The sequence below is a fragment of the Mauremys reevesii genome, linkage group 24 (genome assembly GCF_016161935.1).
Source record: "Mauremys reevesii isolate NIE-2019 linkage group 24, ASM1616193v1, whole genome shotgun sequence".
Taxonomy (NCBI): Eukaryota; Metazoa; Chordata; order Testudines; family Geoemydidae; genus Mauremys; species Mauremys reevesii.
Genome location: NC_052646.1, coordinates 5,575,222 through 5,599,677, shown reverse-complemented (window position 1 = coordinate 5,599,677; position 24,456 = coordinate 5,575,222). Strand labels below are relative to the sequence as shown.

Sequence of the window (24,456 nt, the reverse complement as noted above, 5' to 3'; positions counted from 1 at the left end):
TGTTAAGAACATAAGAATGACCATACAGGGGCAGACCAAGGGCCCATCCAGCCCAGCATCCTGTCTGCCGACAGTGGCCAATGCCAGGTGCCCCAGAGGGAGTGAACCTAACAGGCAATGATCAAGTGATCTCTCTCCTGCCATCCCTCTCCACTCTCTGACAAATAGGTTGTTTTGTTTCAAACCTTTGTTTCTTGATTATGTTTGTTGCCATTTTTGGTACCAAAAAGCATCTGAAATGTATCCCTTACTATTCAGAGTATAACACTGTGCTGATGATTGAGTAGAGTTAGCATTTCTGGTTTTAGTGGAGAACCATTAAGGTCTCACATAAGCAAAAAATATATATATATCTTGAAAAGATCTGTAATTAGCACCAAAATGAGGAGCAGACAGGCCCTAAGAAGCTTCCAGTGCTTGCTGGGAGCTAAAGTGCCAGACTTCAGAAGGGGAAGAGTTTGATTATTCAGCTGTCACAGGGAACGCAGCCTATGTTTGGATAAATGAGGAAATTTCTAATGCTATTGACTTCTGCAGCACCACCCTGTGTCAGCAGTAGAGTTAACACTAATTCAGATTAGCCAATTTAAAAAAAAAAAAAAAATATCCAGCATGGATGAACTGAGGTCTAGGTTCAGATTCTGCCCTGCACCAAACAATGTGGGAGGAAGGTGTCCAACCCAGGGAGCATCTTATGCCTCCATGAGAATCATGGAGTAATTGTGCCAGCTCCGGCCCACTGACACATTAAAGCAGCTATGGGGCTGCTCTAATTTATGCCAATTGGCCGAGGTCTTCATGGGATTATACGCAACTGCACTCCATCCTGACCAACACCAGGACAAGGAGTGTGGTGGCCAGTCAGCACAAGAGCTGACTAAGTGAGAACTTCCCCATGACAGGTTAATTCTCAGTTAGGGCTAGATTCGGCCACCTTGCTCTGCCAAAGTGGTACAATCTGGTCCATAATTCAAAAAGTAATTTGTGGGCTGCTCTGTACTGGAAAGTTAGATCAGCATCACTATATGTAAGGGGTGTGAAAAATCCAAACCCTGAGTGATGTAGTTAAGCCAGCCTAACCCCTGGTGTAGACACCGGGAGGTTGACAGAAAAATACTTCCATCAACCTAGCTACTGCCGCTCAGGGAAGTGGATTACCTACAGAATGGGAGTACCCCTCCCATTGTTGTAATAAGTGTCTACTGAAGCACTGCTGCTGTAGCATTTTACGTATAGATGGCCTTAAAATAAAGAAGAAACTGGAAGTAACATTTCTGGAGATACACACTTCGGGTTCTAATGCTGTGAATGCCACCTCTCTCATTTGAAGGTGCTCAAGGTCTTAAGCATCTGCAGGATTAGATCCTTAGACAAGTCAATGTTACATGATTTATTTTAACGCTACACACAAGTGGAAATGTTAGCAGAAAGTTAAGACTCTGTGCTGTTTCTAGAGAAAGCAAATGATTAAGTGTCTTAATAACGGTCCAGAAACCAAGAAACCAACCTGGAAAAAAAAAACCCAAGAACTAAAAATACCATTTACAAATCAAGTTTATAAATGCATTAAACATTAATACTATCAGGTGAAAAGGCTGTATATAAAAATATATATACACATATAAAAAACATCAGACATAGGCTTGTTAGGACTAGAATACAACACTAGAAGGCCTAAGAATAATGCAATTGCTTCTTGATCTCCCTCTTGTGAGAACGTCGCTTCAAAATCCACATGCTACTAGTTGAAACATCCTCTGCAAGAGGCTTCTTTAGAAAGATGGAGTGGGGTTGAGAGATGATCTCTGTGGAGATACCAAAACTGTGGCAGGCTCCTGCTCTCAGAGTGGGACCTCAGAGACTAGTCTCAATTAGTGAGACACCAGGAGCCAACATGAGAAGAGATCCACAAGGATCCCAAAGTGGTAGAACATTTTTGTTTGTTTGTTTTTAAAAAGACAGCCTTTGACTCAAGATCCCACAAGAGATCCCATCAGCTCTTCTGGATTATACACTGAAAAGGCTTTAAAGTGTTATGAGGAAGATTATTTTGTGCACCAGCAAATCATTGCTTTGTTAGACTGCATTGTCTAGGAGATGTGCTCTAGCTGGCTATTTAACCTGAACTACACTGGTGAACTGAGAATATGAAACACGGTACAAAGTGCTCAACTGTTACCCCCTTCTTCCCCACCGCCTGAGGCCTCCTACCTCTTCAATGCTGATTAGAGGAAAAGCCAAGAGGTCGTGATTGACATCTCGTCTGAATTACAAGCAAATCTATTGCATTGCACACTACATGTTGCAAATCAAACAGTACAGAAAATGTCCCACGTGGCTGTTTTACAAAACATTCGTTTTCCCCCTACTCTGTAAAGGAAGAGTCTAAAATGACATCGGCCTTGGATGACTGAGCTACGAGCAAGCTTAAAACTGGTCCCCTTACAGTGTGGGCATAGCTGACAGATACTTTCTGTACCATGGCTTCCTACTCCATCAATCCCTGTGCCACTTATGTCACCACAAAAATAGATTCAGACTTTGCTATTAATGGAGAGAGCCCAATACTGTAATTTTTCCTTTACAAAACTAATCAGACACTAGCAAGCCCTCACAAGCAGGATACGAGATTAAAGAGTCCCACATCCTTTCAAATAAATGCCTTGCACAGCAGGCTTACAAAATCAACAAGTCACTAGATAAAAGGTAAAAAGGTTTGGTAGTTATGATCTGAGAGATCAGTTATTGCCATAAACGGGAAACACTAGAGTATGACTTTCTATTGAGAATATTACAAGCTACACTTCTGCTTTTTGAGCATTAATATTCAGTTTTAACTCAGCAGAACCAAACGGATCTGGATCTTTGATCAAAGTGCAAGTTTGGGCTAAGGCCTCACAGCAAAATATGAAATACGGGCTCCCTAATGCCCCTTAGATGTGTCACGGAGATGCACAAAGATCAGAAATCCAGGGACTTGGATGGGCTGGGCTGGAATGACTTCCCATTTTTCCCTGGTGCAAGCAGTGAAATGTTTTCAGTTTGTAACCAGAGCAATGAATCCCTGCTTGCATTGAAGTGGCATCTGTGTGCACAGAAGAATTTAGCAGACTGGAATCATTTGAGGACTAATGAGAAGGGGTGCCCAAGGTGTTGTTAACCCCTTCCTTCCCCCTGCCCCCCAACAACTGTGTAGAAGCCAACGATCAAACAGTTCTATGGTTGTGCTTTGATTACATCTTCAGTAAATATGACCTGATTAAAACAGTGCTCGCAACTGCTCCCATCTCCACAAAGCTGCAGTTTTTCTGCCCATGACAGACATAAACGAACTATTTCTGACCATGAGGGTTCTACTTGGGCAAAATGGATAAACCCCCGTAGATTTCTTTCAACTTTCTTAGGGCAGTTAGGTAACTAAGAAACAGTTCGCAACTGAGTGCCTAGCCTGTTCAGAAAGCTCAGTGCCCATCCCTGGGATAAGCAGACCCTAGAGAGGAGTTGGGAATGGAGTTTTTGTCTCTTGATTGGGTTTCCCTTTTGGGCTGCTATTCTGCAGCTGGCATTTTTTCCCCTTTCTGCTATAAATCTGAACGATGGACACATCTGGGTATTTGAAAGGATGCTGCTTTTAAGCTACTTGTACTACAGGGTTAATATTTATACTAAGTGCGGGGCTCTATCAGTTTAAAAAAATAGTGCAGATATAAATTTACATGTCAGGAATCTTTTGTTCAAGCAACACTAAAACAAACAGAGCAAGTTCCAAAGTGGAGATTAAATGCAGCCCTCTGCAGCCTACTATTATCTATTTTGCATGGGTAATCTAAACCTTCTAGGGAGTAAAACCATGTAGGGAGACTGTTCTTGGTATCCTCAAGACGGATCTGACCCATATTATAAACAAGTTAGTGTGCTATAGACTAGGTGCAGCCCTGTTTATAACTTGGTTCAGACCTCTCTACGCCGGCCAAAAGAAACCAAGCGTAGTTGAGGCTGAACCATAAGGTTTGGATCCAGATCTGACCTTCCACTGCTGGGGACCAGCTGAATCCAGGTTCTGCTTCAAGAGGTTAATACAGTTCCGGTCAACAAGGAAGTAAACATGGGGCCTTTGGTGCTACACCTGGAACAGTTCCCCCAATGTTTCCGTTAGCCAGTTCTAAATATCTGACAAGTGTTTATTAGGTCTTCCTGAAAAAGGTTTAGTCCGACATTGTGTTCAAAAGCAACCCAAAGCCAGGTTGCTCACATGGAGACAATAGCATGACACCAGACAGCGGTAGGATAGCCTCAGAACTCTGGCGTCCCCAGCCTAGGTGAGACTAAGTAACTTATGAAGTGGACAGTACACTTTCCTAGAAGTCGAGCATCTTCATAGCACCTTACTAGTCAGCCCAGGGAATGGCATTCCAAGCTCATCCACTCCTGCGGGGCTAAGGGCAAATCCCATGAAAGTTCAAAGGGGATTCAAGAGGGGGACTGCAGAGCTCTTAGGGCTGGGAGCTCTCTCTAGTACAGACGTAATTAAAAAGCTGAGCCCAATTCCTTAATACCAAAGCCAATCCCTTAAACACCAGAGTCTTGTAATTTGGTATTAAGGAAGCAGTTTGAACATATGTCGCCAGCTGACTCTCTTTCTGTACAAGAGAGAAGATCGAAGCCAAAAACAGATCCAAACCTCCCATCCTGTAACACTTTGTGGAGTTTTCAATCTGATCTCAGATGCAGATGGCAATTTTGCAGACTGACCCCATATTTCTATAATGGAGCAAATCAAAATCCCAGATCCGAAACTCCATGCATGTGCTTTGAGGTGTTCTCCATTGGAGCATGAATTCTAGTACAAAGGAGCAGAACATATTGCTAAGTGCTGTGCTTTTCAAAAAGGAGAGGGGTTTGACCAAACCCCTCAGACTGCAAAAGCAGAAGGAAAGGCAGTTTTGCGTAACATGCCGTCTGGATCTCTTCAAATCCAGATCTCCCTGGGGAAATGCTACATTTCCACTGAATACGGTCATCCGTAGAGTACCTGGGTTGAACGGAGGTCTTTAGAGTAGTGTTAACACTGAAAGGCTGCATTTTTTTTTAAATGCACTTTTAAAGAGAAGGAATTCTTTAGCAGATCAAAAGCTGAAACGTAATCTAAAGGCTAGTACTAAGGGTAAAAATCTGTACAGAAACTTTTAAAAACATCTTCTTAAAAAAATGTGCAAATGGGCCACGACTCCGGGAAAAGAGGCAGCTGTATGCCCTAAGTGACACGGTACAGATCCCTTCAATGTGGAATTGTTAGTAGGCATGGGGAAGCTGAACAGTTCGCGTGCAGAGTCTAGCAGTTGGAGGAGTGCATGCTCCCCAGCTGGCCAGCCGCCAGCATCAGGATGTCTTTCTTCTCCTTGTGGAAACGCAGCTCTTTCCCAGCCAGTCGGGCTTCATCCAGCTCCCTCTCCGTCGAGGACAGCTCTCTGGAAAGGACTCCGGGGGTGCTCTGCTCCCTGTTCACCCAGTCCATGGCCATCTGGTTCCTTATGTCGTCATCCAGAGCACGGTGCGAATAGTGAGCCAGCACCTCCTAGTAGGAAGAAATATGACGGGAGCTTATGAATGGTGAGTCACTAAGAACACGTGCATTAGTTAGTAGCATCTGGCTCAGCTGCACATGACAGCATGATGGGAAATGAATGACAGGTCTGGATGAGCACCGAAGCAAAAGGTCCAAGAATCCCTTAGGCACCTGCAGTGCTGCTGTCAAAGCAGCACTCAGCCAGTGCCCAGGCCAGCCTTACCTGCCGTGAGCACTGCCTCTCTCGCATGGCTTTGAGGCTGCCATTCCAATGCAACAGCTGGAAGACGGTCATCAGCTCCTGCGAGGGGAAATGGCGGTCAGCTTTGAAGGGCAAGAGTGTCAACGGAAGGAACTGGCAAATCAAGGGAAGGACCGCAACGTACCCAGGCAAAATGCTTCTCTAGCATGCAGCTGAAAGCCTGCTTTCTGTACCACAGAGCCCTCAGGAGGCAGTGTTCTCTAGTGGGGAGGGCACTGGACTGGGACACAGGAGACCTACTGTGACCTCGAGCAAGTCACGTCACCGCCTGGTGCCTCAGTTTCCCCCTCTAAAATAAGGATAATGATCCTGACCTCCTCTGTAAAGTGCTTAGAGATCAGCGGCTAAGAAGTGCTAGGGCTACGGCTGGTAAGAGGTGCGGACTATTATTAAAAGACAGACTAAGGTGCGGAAGATAAACAGGAATGAATTAGCCCTTCCTTCCACTTACATTTTTGCCCATCTAGTTACTAAGCCCGCAGCAGGGAGGGCTTAGTGGTTAGAGCAGACGACTGGGAGCCAGGACTCCAGGGTTCTATTTCCAGGTCACCATGTGGCATTTACAGACCAGTTCTATTCTCTTATCTGCAATCCTGGGCAAGTGGCTTCATCTTTCTAGATCTTTTCCCTCACCCGTAAGTTAACCACCTCATGGGGAGCTGAAGCGTCAGGAAGTTTGTGAAGTGCTTTGAACTCCCTGAGTGAAACAGGCTAGAAGCCATTACTGCTACTTAGACAATAAGCTTCCCAGGGCAGGGACCGAGTTATGGGTTTGTACAGTCCTACCACAGTGGACGCTAGACTGACAGGACCCTTCAGCACTACTGCAATATAAATAGATTAGTGATCACAGCAGGCTTACTTAAAGTTGAGGCCATGCTGATAAAGTCCTACAGTACCGAGAGATGAAAAGGGCCATTCATGGAACAACTATTTAAAAGGACAGATGTTATTGTATAGGCTGATCTACCAGTCCAGGGCAATGCCCATGGCTTGCAGAGCTAGACAGAAGATCACTACCAATGATGGGATGGGAAAGATCCTTCAGACTGCTGAATCTTTATGATACCTCTTGTGCCGTAACATCCTCTGTCGGTGCTTCCCTATGCCATTTTCATCCCAGGAGCTATTGCACCAGACACTGGTCAGTGGTAGTGCAGATCTTGGTTGTAATGGAAACCGGGCAAATGTTTCTCTGATGGTCGCACAAACACCATTCCATAAACTCCCACAGAAAGCCAGGCTTCCCACAGACAGTGCAGCCAGAGGACTAGACAGGATGTGGCGTCAGTTTGTGTAAACAGGGCTATTAATATAAACACTTTTATCCTCCGCCTACAGAATGTTACCATTCAAGGGAGAGCAGCAGGGCAAAAAGTCAGCGTCAGGGAAGTTTGCCTACAGCAGAGAGTTCCAAATAAAAAAATAAGTTATGGGCTTAAGGCGCCTGCCTACATGCGTGAAGCTGCCAAGCTCCTTTGAGCATCTGGCAACTGAAAGTAGGGTCTATTTCTCCCCTTCTGAGAATCATATTCCTGAATCCGCACAAATCAGCTACTAGTGGGGAGTGTGTAAAGTCCCTGTCTCAGGTTTCCAGTGACAGTAATATCTGTACTTCCAAAAAGGGTTTCCCCCCCCCAAGGATCTCAAAGCACTTGAAAAAACAATTAAACCTCAGAATACTCGAGAGGTAGATGGCCCCATCAAACACAGAAGGGAACATGCAGAAAGATGTGGCAACAAGTCAGATGCACAATTGGGAACAGAGTCCCAATTCTGTGTGCCCACTGCTCTAGCCATTGCACAAGCCTCCCTCCCAATGGCAGGGAATAAACCCCAGAAAAGCCTCGGCTCCCAAAGCATCATCTACATTGATTAAAGGTGTAACTGAGATGAGGGGATGTCTACACTGGAGCTGGAGATGTAATTCCCAGTTCAAGCGATGTACATTATGCTAGCTCTGATTGAGCCAGCACATAGCCACGACAGTGGGACAAGCTACAGTCCCAACAAAGACCCCAGGTACGTACTCAGGCACCTAGCCTGACCAACCAGTGCCACTGTGGCTACAATGTTATCAGAGGAGTAGCCGTGTTAGTCTGGATCTGTAAAAAGCGACAAAGAGTCCTGCGGCACCTTATAGACTAACAGACGTACTGGCTACACTGCTATTCTTAGCATGCTGACTCGATCAAAGCTAGCACGCACATATCTACCTCAGTTGGAGATTACATCTGCCACTGCAGACGTACCCCAGGTAACCCACTAAGATGATCTCAAGGATTTCAAGACTTCAGTATGCCTAATTCTATACACTTACATAGTGCCTTTCATCCAAATACCTTCAGATGCTTTGAAATGGAAATAGCTAGCCCATTTATCTTCAGAGAGGAGAAAATGACAACAGGTGAAATGACTTGCCCAAGGTGTCTCAGAAAATCAGTGGAAGAGCTGGGAATAGAACCCAGAACTCCTAGTCCTCTAACCACTAGACCATGTTGCTTCTTGCATTACCAATATATTCCAATACTGAAGGCATTGCACATGAAGCATGCACAACCCCGTCCACAATACTGGTCTATGTGAGCGTGTCAAGAGCTGTTTTAATCAAAGGGGAGCCCAAAACAGAACACTGCATAATCCAGGTATCGTTGAACTTTGGAAGGCTTGAAAAATCCTGGTCTGGATTCTGTGGCTGGAGCTCCTATCTAGCACTAAGGGTATAGCAACACAGAAGCCATAGCAGCATGTGCTTTCTGAATGCACAGACCTGGTGCATTCTGTAGCACTGAATGATGTAACTAGAAGATTTTTTTTTTTTTAAAACCGACTTTAATCAAGACTGGAGCAGGGAATCAAGTTATGAATAGTACCTGAAACTCTAACATTGACTTCCCCTTGTTGGATTCCAGCATGAAACGGAAAGCACCAATTCCAGTGTTCGGGTTATCGGCTTCTTCTCGATTACCCTGCAACAAAGAGTAATATTAAAGAATTACAACCCCAAAACAGAAAAAGGCAACCACACAGCTGGCATGCTGTTAAGCGGTGTTCCCACATGGCTCTGCTGCTATTAGTCAGACATTTTCAGGCTCCACAGACTTTGTTTGTTAGTACTCTGATGAGGCAAACTTTAACCACCTTGAATGTTTCACAGATTCTACAAACATGGAAGAGATTTTGAACTCCTCCAACTCTCGGTAAACAGTGTGCTCTTGCTAGGAGACGTCCCAGGACAGAAGCAATCAGGACAAGACAAAAGCCAATGACTTGTCTCCATCTTGGAGAAACATGATGATACTTTACAGCAGCCATAGCTAGATGAGGAGTGCTCAGAGGTGCTTTGGAATTAACTGGATTCAGGTGGACAACGTGAAACCTGAGATTTGAGCAGGGAATCTTGGAACACCCAGAAAATGTAGTATCTATGACCTGATGCTCTGGGCAGATTTCCTCATGCATACTTCCACAGACTTCTGTGTGAACTATGAGGGCTTATATTTTCAAGAATCATAGAAATGTATGGGCTGGAAGAGACCTCAAGAGGCCATTTACTCCATTCCCTTGTGCTGAGGCAGGATTAAGCAGACCTAGACCATCCCTAATAGGTGTTTGTCCAACCAGTTCTTAAAAGCCTCCAAGTTTATCTAGTGTGAGGGACCAGTGACCATTTCAATGTCTTTTGGACCACCAACATCACTGAAGTCCAGCAATACCAGCTTTCCAGGAGATATACAGCAGTAGGTTAGGTGTTAGGTTCACTCCCTCTGGGGCACCTGGCATTGGCCACTGTCGGTAGACAGGATACTAGGCTAGATGGACCTTTGATCTGACCTAGTACGGCCATTTCTTACATAGTATTTTCCTAGCTTCAGTAGTTGATGAGGTAACAGTTCTTAGAGGTCACACTGTGCATGCCTGTTGTATTTTGTACTTGTTGATTAGCATATTAGCCAGTTGCCTCATAGGATCTATGCAAATTTTGACCATGATTTCAATGCAAACTGTTTCATGCTCTTGGCACAAGACAGGGGACTGACTGACTTCCAAGTCCCTTCCAGCGCTACATTTCTAAGAGCAGATGCTATCTTTCGGTAACATTTAGGATTGTAAGATTGTTTCAAGGTTCACAGAGTAGTTTGGGTTCCATTAGGTGCTGTCTGAATGCACAGTAAAAACTCATTCTGACAAAGTATGATTTTAGCACTAGGAAGTTTAACATGCCTACCACCAAGTATTTAAACAGGTACGGCTTTGTAATGCACCTGGTTTAAATAAGGAGGCTGCACACAACAACAGGCTGATCAGAGAAGCTCCACACCCCAAGAGTTCATCAGGCTTGAACACTGCAGGCTCAGTAATGGAAAGGAGTTATCTTGCTCCAGGCCCAGTGAGCACCAGGAAGTCAGACACCTTTTTTGAAACAGCAAGGTGCAGTTATGTGTTACATTTTGGAGGAGCAGTGCCTTGTAAAGTCCTAACAATTTCCCTCCTCTCCCCCCCAATGCACTTAGAGAAACTTTTTTGATGTTAGTCTTGTTTTTCAGAGCCTATCCCTATAAAAGTACACAGGATCCCAGATAGGTGGCAACCTTACATTGATTGTAACATCTATGGCAGAGAAGTCACCAAGTAATAAAATGCTCCTGTTTCTAAATCACATGCTCCACTTTTGTGTCATCAAGCCCTATTACCATGAATCAGGGAAAGATTTTCAAAAGCTCTAAGGGATTTAGAGCACAAATCACCTTGAAAGTCAATGGAGCTGGTGCCTAGTTCCCTTAGGCTCTTTTGACAATCCCATCCTGCAGGCATTCCAAGTAATACCACATGGAACCCACCATACTCCAGCAAGTTATTATTCACCTTTATCTTCTGCAGAAGAAAAATAAGAGACTATCTAGCCAATCTTTCTTGGGTTACTGGTAGTACCAGATATGGGCAGGCATTGAGTAAGCCAGTCTTTCATTTTAGCTCACATAAAAGCAGTTCTATACAAGAGAGACATTTTTATATTTAAAAGAAACTTGGCCAGAATTGTAGGAAAGGGTGTGAAGTGCTTCTCCTGGAAGCAGAGTAAGTTTGGGGTTAACAGGCCCTCAACACTGGGAATACTGAAAACATTAAGGGCTAAATGGTGCTCTCCGATACACCAGTCCAAAGTAAGTCTGCTGATCTAACTGGGTGCAGATTTAACTCCAAGTGCAGGGCTGAGAGGACAGCTGGAAAAGGGAGTTTGAATCCAGAAAGGGAACAGTTTGAGAGAAAACAAGAATTAAAGTAACAGTTTATTTTTATTTTTAGTATTTCTGTATCATTCCAAGAATCACTGGAAAATCTGCCATAAGGGTTTCCAGATGCAAAAGAAATTTCCCTTCCCATAGATTTATGAGACTTTCCAACCAGTCTGTCCCTATCAACTGCAACGGTCAAGACATTCAAAGCCCTTACATTGAAAGACGCCAAGGCTTCCGAGACACTCTTCTCAATGAACTCATCTGTGATCCTCCGGGAGGGGTGCTCGTTAAAGACAGAATTCATTAGTGCAATCTTCGCAGCGCTCCTCCTGGCTTCAGCCTTTGTCGGACAGAACTGGGGACAGACGTACATGCCATCAGAACAGAAAAGCAGAGGCGGCTGAGATCAGTTCAGGCTGACACACTCCAAAGTTCTCCCCGCATATACGAAATAGCTGTTAAGTGGCAGTTGTTGTGGAGTGCTGGAAAGCTATTTTCTCAGACATCCTGAAGTCATTAGGAGTGTGTTTTAAACCACAGCAAGCCCAGCCATACTGAATGCAAAAAAATTAAACTAGAAGTTGAAGTCAGCACATACTATGTGGACATGGAAATACCACCAACTGGATTGCCAACAAAATTAATTATCTTAAAACCAAAACACAGCCATCCTTCTCTAAACACGAGGGCTACGCTGCGGGATGGGGAGGCAGCTCAGCTGCTGGAGTTGTTTCTTTTGGATGCCTTCTTCAAACCAAGACTAGAGCATAACTCTGCCTTAAGCCACTGCAGGAAAGGAATCCGAAATGCAATCAGGACCTTGTGTGATTTTTGGACTTTAATCTTTCTGGTTAAGTATTTGGATTGGACCTTTTCCTTTGCAACAAACGAAAGGCAGCGGCTATTGATCAAGCCTTATTAGTTTGGCTGCCAAACTTTTCTGAGCATCTTGGGAGGAAACACTGGATCGAATTCAGAGCTGTATTTGGGATTGAAACTTTACTGAAGTTCATTGTCTCTAGAATTCACACTGTAACCGTACTCAACTACTTAACCCTGTAAAGAATAAGGCATATAACTTAAGGCAAATATTGCTATACAACAGTTATGCTAACACTTGCCAATTGCCTTAGATGCCATGTATGCAACCTCACTATTTGCAGAATCTCTATTAATTCCCTGCAGTGAGTGTAGGGAGTATGTAATCCTGGGGTAAGATAGCTAAAGCAAATCTCAAGCTAAAGATAACCACTGCACTTACCATGTAGAACTAGGTTGGGTTGGATTTATCCCTCTACTATGGGTCCGGATCCCTCTGGGTTTTGGGGCTCCCAGAAAATCTCCAGCACCCACCCCTCACAGCGAGGAATTTGATTCCATTAGAATGGGGACTTAAGGGAATTGATAGACTCCCCTCGGTCAGTTCTATAGAGAATGAGCTCCGTAGCTAGAGCCACTCAAGTCTCTGTAGCCATGTGGTCCTACCTGGAAGCTGCCAAAGCAGCTCCCCCCAGGCAACGTGACATAGCAGACATAAGGGGGGCTGTTGGAAGGGACCATCTCGTACACCACCAGGGCTCCGTTTTTCAGATCAGCACCACGTGACTGCTTCATCTGCCAGAACTCCTGAAGAGCTTCCACAACGTTCACTGAAGATATAGAAGTCAGGGGAAAAAAACGTTAAGGACGGATATCAGAGAGAGAAATGGTCTTTTCATACCGCAAAAATTGAGTGCAGGAAACGGAGCCTGAGCAACTGGTTTTACTGCTCCCCACTTGCGATTGCTGGTCTACAGAAACGGAGAGTCACTTGCACATTAACACACATGGAGCTGTACCAATATGACAGCAGGGTCCCTCCCCATGGAGCTAACAGCCCAATTCTGAGAATGGTCAACTTCAAGCAGAATTGTACGTGCTCAGCACCCCTAGACCCAGGTTCTAATCTTGAGACACAACAGTCTGAACATGCAGTGAGTGAGTTAAAAGGCAAGGCTTTAGGTGGTGAAATTTTCCTCTCAGAGAAAGCTGGTGGGGTGGGAAGACCGAAAGGCTCTTGGAAGAGTATTTTAAAGAAGGGATCTGAGTTAATAAGGGAAGAAATCAGCAATGTCTTTTTCCTAAAGGCAATCTATATTGGTAGTGATGTGTTTGCCCATGCTTGGGCCAATCAGCTGGGCTGTCAGTGTCGGGAATCGGACTGGATGCGATTCTTCAGACATTTAAGACCACAAAAGATTCTGCAGTGTTCAAGTGGCACTGTGCGGCAGGTTGCAGGGCTAATGAGAGCAAATAATAACCTGACTGACCTGCCCTGGCACTAAGATGCCCAATAGAAATAACCTGCCCGTAAGTCAGACATTTCATGTCCAGTTTGAGGTGGTCACTGTTTTATGAAGCTGCACAGAGGGCTCATTCAGAATTCAATCCTTACCTAATTCCACTGACATTTGGGTGGGAATGGAGAGGCCTCATTTAAGAATCATGACTGCCTTTCTGAATGGGAGGAGGTATAATTGAATGGTGAATCACACACTTAAATAAGGAATATCACTTTTAGTAGACGTGTTTTGTTGTTTGTTTGTTTTTCCCATTCATGTCAGGAAACCAGAGTCTAAAGCTTTAACCCTGGCTTACTTTGGCAATTATGGTCCTTTCAGGATAAGAGCCAGTCTTTAACAGTCTTCTAGATATTCCTTAAACAAGTAGAACATTTGCCCTACTAGATTCAAGCAGATATCCTGCCCCTGCCTAAGGACAATACCCCAATGCTTCAGAAATCCCACTACGCACCCAACTAACTGTGCAGGGCTGCACATGGCAGAAAGATTGCTTCCTACTATGGTGATAAGCTTGTGGCCAGGAGCATGAGAGCCAATTGCTCTTATCTTTGCATACGTGCAGGAATTACAAACAGTCATCAACATTATCCAGGATTCCCTGTAGCTCTGAATTTCAGGTGCTGAGAGGGAAGAAGCATTTCCTTTTATTTGTGCTAAATGTATCTGCCCTTAACATTAGAGCAATTCCTCCCGCCACTGCAGGGATCCCACAGCTTCCATCAAAATTCTGAGTCTGAAAATTCTCTCTAAGCTATTTTCTACACTAAATAATTCTAGGTTTTTGCAATATCTAGTTGTAGGAAAATCCTCTCCTAACCCATCTTCGTTACCCTTCTCTGGGCCTTTTCCAACCTCAGTTATCACTTTGAAATGAAGCAATGTACAAAATGAATTAGAGTAACATTTTGTGCACAAAACAGTGCTACTGGAAAGAAGAGTTAGGCCCTTCCATGCGGAATCCTGGTAGCGAGTTATTCCAGTTTCTTTTACAGGAAGACAGAACAAGCAAGAGGACTCCCCTGGTTACAGAAATCCCCCCATGGGAATGTGACAAGACGGAAGATCAGTTGGTGACACACAAAGAGTACCACGCTAGGTACTTCAAGCTGTCCAGCTAAACATTTTATTAGCCCACAAACTGTGCTGTGAGTAACACTTTAGGTTTTCAGCCATGCAGTTTTCAGGATAAGAGAACTAGCTTTATCTTACTGCCTCTGAAGTTATTAGTTTCATTAGCTTCCTGTAGAATGGAACCAACAGGATAGTTACCCAAAGTTTCTTACTAAAACATTTTGCCCGCCTGCCTCAGATGCAGTGTTTCAGGGAGTTAGTTAATAACGAGCACTTGGCTTGGATCACTTTCAAGTTTGGAGTATGGATTTTTCCTTAAATACACAACATGGGGGCAGCTTTAAACCCGAGAGTCACAGGGAAACATATACAATCTATGTGGTTCCTGGCCAGCCCGACAGCACACCAGCCTGAGCATGGAATTCAAACATGGGCAAGCAGATTCCCTTTCTACTGACAAGATAAATCCTGCATATAATCCCCCACGGGGAGCCAGAGACAATGCCTTATTCAACAAACAGTTTGACACCCCGTTTGGCACAGGGCAACTGAATCTTTGCAGCGATGACTGAATACCAGCAACTTCGCAAATGAAAAACTGAAATTAAGCCACTTCAAGCATCATGAAAAGGCTGAAATCACCCCCCTTGTTATTATGAATATTCAAAACAATAAAAAGTTTGTTAATTTAGTTAAGACAAGAAACTGGATGCTGAGCGCCGGAGTGGAGGTAACAAGGAGACACTGTTTAGCCAGTGCATGGGACTTGAGTTTTCAGTGTGAGACAAGCTCCTTTTTATGTTGCACACTGCTTATTTGTTTTGCAGGGTGCTTTGTTAGCAACTGGAGCATTAGGTCTGGCAGCTGAGGAGTATCCAAGAGGTTCTCTCTCACGGACTGAAATCAGTGCTTCCAGCCCAACAGAGAATGGGGGCGATTTAAAAAAGAGAGAGGAGCTTATAGTATTCCTTGAATATGCATAGAGAATATTCCTATCTGTCTTTTCCCTTTCAGCATAGTTACAGCTGAACAGCGCTATGAAGGCCACGCCACCATGCATATTTATCAGGTACTAAGTGCTTAGCCAGTGGAGTGATCTTTCAGCCAGTCGGACGGCAAAGAGCATTTGTTCACAGCGGCATACAGATTCTGGAGGGAAGACAACTTCCATCTTGTATTTGTTCTGGGTAGCAATCTTCAGCTCTTTGCCTAACTAGAGTTCTCAAAACCCATCACCGATTCACCCCCATCCTCCCTAAGAGACCGTGCTTGAAATGGGTGGACTCATTGTTCAGAGTTAGGGTGACCACATGTCCCGATTTTATACGGCCAGTCCTGATTTTTTGGTCTTTTTCTTAGATAGGCTCCTATTACCCCCCACCCCCATCCTGATTTTTCACATTTGCTGTCTGGTCACTCTATTCAGAGTTCTGCTGCTGCCATGTGAGTTAACAGGAGAAGGAGTGGGGAGACGGGAAAAATCAAAAGCCACAAGGAAAGAGGACTGGAGGTTCTGATTCAAAGAGGATGTAAAATAACATCTGTGCTGCAAGCCAGAAGTTGGATGAGTATTTTGGCTGTGACCCTTAAAGAAACAACTGAAGATGCTGAGTTGTCCAGTTTTCCATTAAAATATTAAAACTTATGAGCAGGCCCAGCCCTGCTCACAACTTCCGATGACTAGGTTCGACATTGAAAAGCGTCATTAAGATCAGCTTTTTGAAGACTCCTAGTGGCAGCCAGAATACTACAGAAAATGTAGTCATTTGAGACACTGCTTGACTGGGAGAGAGGGCCAACTGAATCAAATGGTACATTAATTTAGTGCAGAAACGATGTGTCGTGATTTGAGCAAGGGATCACGTTAGGACAACTCAGTTATATTTGCTGCTGACTTGCTGTAGGACCCTGGACGGTTGTTTTCAATCTATGCCTCAGTTTCCCTGTCTCTAACCAGGGATGTCACCAGGAGGTTGCCAGGTTTATTTTAATATTTAAAGTGCCCTAAGATCCTATTGCACTAGTCATGATAGAGCATATACATGACTCTTTACAACTTTAGGACATGTTCCCACACCCAGAACAGTTTACCATATAAGTGAGAATGTGAAGCAAAGCAGAGCACTTGGGGTTTGAGAAGATACAAGCATCTTGAAATGAAAAAGGAAGAAGATTGTTGGGATTTGAGAAAGGATTTGACAGAACAGAGGGGCCACGAGGCAGATGATGTATCATCTTTCATCTTGCATACAAGACACCAGTACTTAGCCAAAGGAATCTTAACACATTTGAGAACAGCAAACACTGGGTCAACAAGCTCTAACATTGACACTGGCAGCAAGAGGTCCAATCAAAATCCCTTTTCAGCATTTATGACCATCACCCGTGGGGGAACGGGAAATGCCACGCACACATGCCCCCCATCCAAAGAAACGCACTGAATCTACAGAGTACTACATGGAGCAAAAGCTTTTCTCCCTTTTCAAAACTTAACCAGTAGAAAAGCAGCAGTTCCCACTTAGCTTTGTTACTTAAAGCCAGGACACGAAGAGATGTAGCCCAGTCACACATATATAGAGTGCTTTGGCCATCAGTCATATCAATTGTTTATTGCCTTGGAGCGCAGACCCTGGTCCCTGTATTGTGTATATGATAGCACATCTGACTCGCATATTTAATAAGGAAGAGTAAGTGATTCCACATGGTGCTGAAATGCTTCTGAGCCAGACGAGCAGCAGTTCCACTGCATTCAACACACATAACGTCTGCCAAGCATTTATCAGTTAGGATGTGTACAACTGCATCTACTGGACCTGCCGCCATAACCGGAACTCGGGAACTCAAAACAGTTGCAAAGCATCTCCAGATGGGTGGGGAGAAGGATACGTAAACCTCAGATTTTACTGGCACAAAGGTGGAATCATCTTTACTACTTCCACATTTCTTGAGGACCAGGTTGCATGTGCAGGAGACTCAGCTTTGAGGCTTCCTGGAAGTGCTTTCATATGAATTGGGAGCATCTGAGGCAATACTTGGAGTCCTCAGGCTGGGGTGTGGTGTAGTTAACTCTCCCACAGCAGCCCACTTTAGTGCAGACATACAGCTAGTCACTTCTTCCACTCACTGTGGTGGTGAAAAGAATCGCCTGTAGCTGCAGGTAAGCTGGGCAGGGAGCGGGTTCTCATGGAAAATACAGTCACTTAGAATGCAAGCGTGGGGGTGGGAAAAACGGAAATCATCGGTATGGCCAGCAAAACACCCTTCATAGCTGCCCTGTGGGTGTGAAAGAGCCTTTTGTCAGGCACTAACCAGAGAGTAAAGGTCTCATACACATGCTCAGGACCCAACCATTAACAGACACAGAGCTGTCAAACAAAACCTTACTCCTCTGATAGAGAGATTAGTAACTGGCATACATTTACGTAGCAAGTTACAGAAGCACCAGGAGTTTGAAACCTACCTATCTTCAAACATAGTAAAGAATTGTTCCAGATCCTACACCTAATCCCCTTCCCCAACATTCCTGCCCCCCTGCCAGTCTTATAGTGACATGTATCTATTTTTTCCAGGCCTAAGTTTTCAAAAACTAGTGATTTCAATTGACCAACCTGAGACACATTAAAGGGACTTGATTTTCAGACAGCAGATGGCTCAGCATGGTGTGAAACACAGGCCCTTTTAGGTGTCTCAGGTTGGGCACCCAGGCAAACCCCAGGCGAAAACAAAGGACCAAACAGGGGGAAGAGTGCAACTGACATGATGCAAAGTACTATCAACTGCAGGTGGTGAAACAGAACGACCAGCTGTTTGCCAAAAGAGCTGTCCCTTACAAGTGACCCCTAAGTTCAGGGAAACAAGTTGTGTTTTTTTTTTTTTGTTTTTTTTAAATACATTATAAGAGAAGAGCAAACACATTACCAATGTCTTCTGGTCACTTCCAATCCCCTGGTTCACCTCTGCCACATACATCCCTGAGTGTAAGGGGATCCCCAGCCCCAGGAGCCCCCAGTTAGAAGTCAGGATGGAGTCGCAGGTCTCTTTCCTCACCTTCACTCTATCCCCAAGCACAGGGAGTCCCCACTCTGAAGGGACGGCGGAGTGGGGGGGCTCTCCCAGCTCCCCCCTTCTCACTTCAACAGTCACACAGCTTGTGGGGGACGGGACCTGGTCCCCAGGGACAAGGCGGCCCTGCAGTGTGGGGGGCCCCATCCACTTCCCTGAGGGGACTGGGGATCCCCACTGTATGTGTGTGTGGGGAGCTATTAGGGACCCCAGTGCTCGGGGCAGGGGGACAGTCCCCCCCCTCACCCAGCCGGGCCCTAGCGCTGCGTACAGGGGGTTTAGCTCCCCCAGGGTTGGGGGGTCCCAGCCCCCTCACGCAGCCCGGCTGTAGCGCTACGTGCCGGGGGCCCTGCCCACCCGGGCTGGGGTGTCCCTCGCACGGGGGGGTGGCGGACACCGGGGCGCCCCCCCGGCTCCCCTCACTCACCTCGGCCGTAGCCCTGCGTGTGCTTGGCGAAGCTGCGCACCACCGCCTCCACCGCCTCGCGCAGCACGGCCGGGGGCCCCGCTCCGCCCGGCGAGGCCCCCGGGCCCGGCAGCCCCGGAGGAGGCGGCGGCAGCACCAGCGCCGGGGCGCCGCCGGCAGCGGGGAGGAGCGGGGGCGGAGGGGCCGAGGCCGCCGCCGCCGCGGGGGCCCCGGTCACCCCGGGGCGCAGGGAGCGCAGCGTCCCCACCCCGGGCTGCAGCCGCTGGGCGCGCACCGACTCCATCATCATCGCCGCCGCCTGTCGGCCTCCGTAGCCTGCCCCGACTGAGCCGAGGAGGGGGCTGCGCGGCCCCGGGGCTGCCACTCACCAGGCGGGCTGGGGGGGGGGTTGGGCGGGCCCTGAAGGATGGAGAAGCCAATCGCAGCGCAGAGCTCCGGGAAGAGGCGGAGAATTAGAAGACATTGACCAATCACAGAGCTGATTCCCAAAGGAGTGGGCGGGGCTAAAAGTGATCCGTCCAATCAGAGCTCGTCTGCCCAGAGATGAAGAAGATGAGAGGGTGGCCGAATCAAAAGAGAGTATTCCCAAGAGAGGGCGGGGTTTGAAGGAGATATACCCAATCACAGCCCGTATCGCTAACGATGACTGAAGAGCGAACGAATCAAAAGGTGTATTATCAATTGAGGTGGCGGGGACTTCTCTAGTTGCCCAACCAGCGGCCTGGCTGTAAGAAAGTGGGCGGGAATAAAAAATCTAGCCAATTAAATTACGCCTCACTGGAAAAAAGACGAGATACATGATAATGTTCCAATCACAGCCCAAGTTTTGTTGTCAGGGGGCGGGGACTATGGGATTTAACCAATTAGAAGCCGCCTATCTCCTGCTAGAGAAGGACAGTCATGTTCTAGCGCAGTGGATCCTGGGAGTGTGGGCAAGTGCAAGGAATTCTGGGAGTTTGGCTAAGGGTAAGAATTTTGGTAGTGTGGCCACGGATTCTGGGAAAGTGTGGCACAGGGCAAAGGGTTCAAGCAGCCAGGACTCCTGGGTTCTATTCCAGTCTTTGGTTGTCGAGGGGATGATTAGGCTGGTCCCCACCACATCATGGCAGGGAGCACTCGTGGATCTTCCATTCTTCCCACTTAACCTCCCTCACTATCTGCCATTTCATCTGTCCCCCCCCTTAATTTAGACCTACCCTCCCCATGATCAATCCCCAGCAAATGACTCCTTTCTCATTCACAAGCATCCTACACCCTCACGAGCCATGGGTCCCCTAAAGAAAGGGCTGAGTGGGAAAGCAGCATCACTAGATGTTATTAATATTACAGAGTGGTAGCCATGTTAGTCTGTATCAGCAAAAAGAACGAGGAGTACTTATGCCATCTTAATTATCACTACAAATTTTTTTTCTCCTGCTGATAATAGCCCACCTTAATTGATTAGTCTCGTTATCATTGGTATGGCAACACCCATTTTTCATGTTCTCTGTGTATATATATATATCTTCCTACTGTATTTTCCACTGCATGCATCCGATGAAGTGGGTTTTAGCCCACGAAAGCTTATGCCCAAATAAATGTGTTAGTCTCTAAGGTGCCACAAGTACTCCTCGTTCTTATTATTATTACAGATGAACTTGTAACTGGATTATGCTGTATATGTATATATCTAGATCTTTACACCATGCCTATCACCTGAGTATTTGAGTACCTGTGTCCATTTCTGTCCTCTCTAATGCTGGGCAAGAGCCTCCTCCTTTACAGCTCCCGCAGTCTGGAACAGCCCCATCCGTATCTTTCTGCTCCATCGATTTTGCTTTCTGATCTCAGCTGAAAATGTCTCTTTTCTCACATCTTTCTGCTGTTATTTATTTAACTCTGTGAAGTGTGCTGGGATACCATTTATATGAAAGACACTGTAGAAAATAAAATGGTCTTTTACTGAAGTGTATTATAAGGGGCACATGGAGTCGCAGAGAGAGAGAGAGGATCTGGAACAAATAGCCTTTATTCAGGGCTTGTAATTAGATATAGTGCAGTGGAATGAGAAGAAAGAATTAAGAATTGTTATCCCTCTGCACTATGCTCTGGCTATCCCTTTTGTTTGGCAGGAGTTGACAGTTGAAGCAAGCGAGGGCACTCACTGGCTCTCCTATGTTCTCACCACCATAAATGGTTACTCAGCACAGTTTTAAATTAGAGCCTCTCAGCAGGAGCATGAAAGTGACAGAAGGAGACTTTATGTGAAAGGGCGGAAGATGATCAGTAGAGTGACACGCAGGTTTTATTATGGTTGGCTTTACATGACTACTGAGGACAGGAGCAACTGGACAGACAATCCTGAAAACGTACCCCTTTAGGGAGGGAACATTGTGTAGTGGTTAAAGGAAAAGGTCTGTGAATCAGGGTTCCTATTCCCAGTTTGAGGAGGGAGTCTGTCTAGTTGTGAGAGCAGGGGACTGGGACTCAGAACTCCTGGGTTCTATTTCCAGCTCTGCCATTGGCTTGCTGTGTAACCCTAACCCAAGTCACTTCCCCTCTTCCAGTGCCTCACTTTTCCCCTCTGTGAAATAGGGACAATGAGACTGACCCCCTTTCCAGGGAGGCTGTGAGCATGTTAATAGGGCTGTGAGACCCTCCGACAGCAGATAGAATTGTAGAATATCAGGGTTGGAAGGGACCACAAGAGATCATCTAGTCCAACCTCCTGCTCAAAGCAGGACCAATCCCCAACTAAATCATCCCAGCCAGGGCTTTGTCAAGTCTGACTTTAAAAACCTCTAAGGAAGGAGATTCCACCACCTCCCTAGGGAACCCATTCTAGTGCTTCACCACCCTCCTAGTGGAAAAAGTTTTTCCTAATATCCAACCTAAACCTCACGCACTGCAACTTGAGACCATTGCTCCTTGTTCTGTCATCGCTATCAATGAGAACAGTCTAGATCCATCCTCTCTGGAACCCCCTTTCAGATAGTTGAAAGCAGCTATCAAATCCCGCCTCATTCTTCTCTTCCGCAGACTAAACAATCCCAGTTCCGACATCCTCTCCTCTCCAGCCCCCTAATAATTTTTGTTGCCCTCCGCTGGACTGTTTCCAATTTTTCCACATCCTTCTTGTAGTGCGGGGCCCAAAACTGGACACAGGACTCCAGATGAGACCTCACCAATGTCAAATAGAGGGGAATGATCACGTCCCTTGTTCTGCTGGGAGTGCCCCTACTCATACAGCCCAAAATGCCATTAGCCTTCTTGGCAACAAGGGCTCACTGCTGACTCATTTCCTCTGGGGGAGAAGTAAAGGGGACACAGGTGTACTGTCTTGCGGGAATTACACAGATGAGTCCCTGGCCATTGAGGGGTGCAAGGGGAGGCAAGGTGCTGAGTTATGAGGGGATTGGGGGTGCTGGGTGGTCATTGAGGGAAGAAGAGGTGCTGGATTGGGTGGACTGCTGGAGTAGGGGGCGCTGATTTGGGGGACTGGGAGATATGAGCTAGAGGAAGGGAGGCTCTGGTCCGAGCCCAGGTGTGGGCCTGCTGGAGAATCCTCTCTGTAACAGGCAGGGGGCAGGCAGAGAAGGGGTGCGGGCCGGGGGCTACAGGCAGAGCAGCTGCTGCCCTTCCTCTGCTGGGCTCTAGGGGGCGCAGCCATATCGCGTTGGGTGGTTTCCTCAAGTTTGACCCCGGGGCGCCACCGTTTCATTCCCGGAAGTGGTTGCGACCGTCTCGCCTGTGAGCGGAGGGGACTTCAACGCCCCCTCCCCTCAGGAACGGAGCGACCCGTCCTCCCCCGGCTTAGACTCCTGTACTAGAAGGTCGAGGGTAGGGGGGCCCAGGCGGAGCCCCCTCCCGGGCGGAGCTGCACCGGGAGGCCCAAGGCAGAGCCCCCCCCCAGGCGGAGCTGCACCGGGAGGCCCCAGGCTGAGCCCCCCCCCCCGGGCGGAGCTGCCCCAGGCGGCCCAAGGCAGAGCCCCCCCCCCCCGCCCCGGCGGAGCTGCACCGGGAGGCCCCAGGCAGAGCCCCTCCCCCCCCGGCGGAGCTGCACCGGGAGGCCCCAGGCGGAGGAGCCCCCGGCGGAGCTGCACCAGGAGGCCCAAGGCGGAGCTCCCCCCCCCGGGCGGAGCTGCACCGGGAGGCCCCAGGCGGAGGAGCCCCGGGCGGAGCTGCACCGGGAGGCCCAAGGCGGAGCCCCCCCCCCGGCGGAGCTGCACCGGGAGGCCCGGAGGAGGGGGAGGACCCTGTAATCAGCTCACCTAGGAAGGCACGAAGACCTCGGGCCCGGCTGTGCCTGGAGGAGGGGCACCAGCACCATGGATTTCTGGGTGCAGTTCAGTGCCCAGAGCCAAGCCAAGGAGCGGGTTTTCAGGTGCGGTATCAGCCCAGCAAAATATGTGGGGGAAGTCTGGGGCCTAACAAGCCAAGGGTTGCCGGTGAGAAGCGGGTTGCCCCTGCGCCAGAGGGAAGGGATTGAGGTGACCCCAGGATGATTCTGTGCCCAGAGTTGCTGGCTTTGTTGGATCATCCCGGGAATGGTACCTGAATTCAATTGCCAGGGCCTATGAAATTCCATTGTGACATCAGTGTCCAAACAGTCACCTGTCGCAGCAAATGTGCCACTAGCATTAGGCCTGGTCTGCAGTTAAAGGTGTGTAGCTGCCGTACCTGTATCGGGAGTGTTGTGTGGGGCAATCACACCCTGAACCTACCTAACTATGCCAGCAAAAGGCTCTGTGTAAATTTAGTTACAGTGGCAAAAAAGTCCTTTGGGGTATGTCTATGCAGCCTCCGGCAGCGAGCCTCCCAGCCTGGATCAACAGACTTGAGGTTGTGGGGTGGTGGTGCCGTGCTAGGACTCTGAAAACACTGTGTAGACTGTGCTTTGTAGTTGCATCTCAGGCTCTGAAGCCTTGGGGTGAGGGTGGGCTTCAGATCCCATGCTCCATCCTGAACTTCAAAGCCTGTCAGCACAGCTATTTTCAGGATGCTGGTGTGAACTCCTCACACGTGAGTCTGTTGATCTGGGCTGGAAAGCTCCCTGTTGCAAGCTGCATAGACGTTCCCTTTGTCAGTGCAGCTTGTTTCATTCAGGAAACTATACCAGCAAATGATCTTTTTTGCCAGTATAAGTTAGGTCTCCAGTAGGAGGGTTAGCCAGCAAACTCTTTCTAGTGTAGACAAGGCATCAGTCCCTGCGGAATCCTAATCACTTGCTCTTTTTGTTGGCTCACCAGAACGGTTGGCTTCTGCCTTCTTTCCCCAACCCTTGTGATTTTCATGGATTTTGCAGGGTGACTAAGAAGCCCAGAAATATTTTCAGGGCTGAGGTTTGTGCGGGACAGAGGCAAACTTGCCTGTATGATGATCAACGGGTGTCTTGGGAATTTGGCCAGGCCAATAGGCCTGTCTAAGGACTTGGCTGCACAAAAAGTTGTTACCACTTTAACTGTCCTAGTATGGTAAACATGTACAACCACTGCATCCTCTCTGGGGAT

General features: G+C 47.1%; 2 protein-coding genes across 5 annotated transcripts in view; one reads left to right on the top strand and one right to left on the bottom strand.

The window, feature by feature from the left end:
* Positions 1 to 302: 302 nt before the first annotated feature.
* Positions 303 to 23,356, bottom strand: LIX1L (limb and CNS expressed 1 like). Of its 3 annotated transcripts, XM_039512547.1 has the most exons (7): positions 23,218 to 23,356; positions 20,679 to 20,883; positions 12,551 to 12,714; positions 11,280 to 11,420; positions 8,702 to 8,797; positions 5,790 to 5,867; positions 303 to 5,575 (listed from the first exon to the last, which is right to left on the bottom strand). In XM_039512547.1, the coding sequence occupies exons 2-7, from the start codon at positions 20,773 to 20,775 to the stop codon at positions 5,333 to 5,335; spliced, it is 819 nt and encodes a 272-aa protein (XP_039368481.1). In that variant the 5' UTR covers positions 20,776 to 20,883; positions 23,218 to 23,356; the 3' UTR covers positions 303 to 5,332. The 3 variants fall into 3 exon arrangements, with proteins under 3 accessions (XP_039368481.1, XP_039368479.1, XP_039368480.1); XM_039512545.1 differs by lacking the exons at positions 20,679 to 20,883; positions 23,218 to 23,356 and adding an exon at positions 18,968 to 19,330; XM_039512546.1 differs by lacking the exons at positions 11,280 to 11,420; positions 20,679 to 20,883; positions 23,218 to 23,356 and adding an exon at positions 18,968 to 19,339.
* PEX11B (peroxisomal biogenesis factor 11 beta) overlaps positions 23,192 to 24,456 on the top strand; it is a 13,783-nt gene continuing 12,518 nt past the window's right edge. The window contains exon 1 of one of the 2 annotated variants that reach the window (XM_039512549.1): positions 23,192 to 23,330. In XM_039512549.1, coding sequence (XP_039368483.1) covers positions 23,275 to 23,330 — 56 coding nt within the window. In that variant the 5' untranslated portion in view covers positions 23,192 to 23,274. The remainder of the gene's footprint in view (positions 23,331 to 24,456) is intronic. The other variant, XM_039512548.1, reaches the window with a different exon arrangement.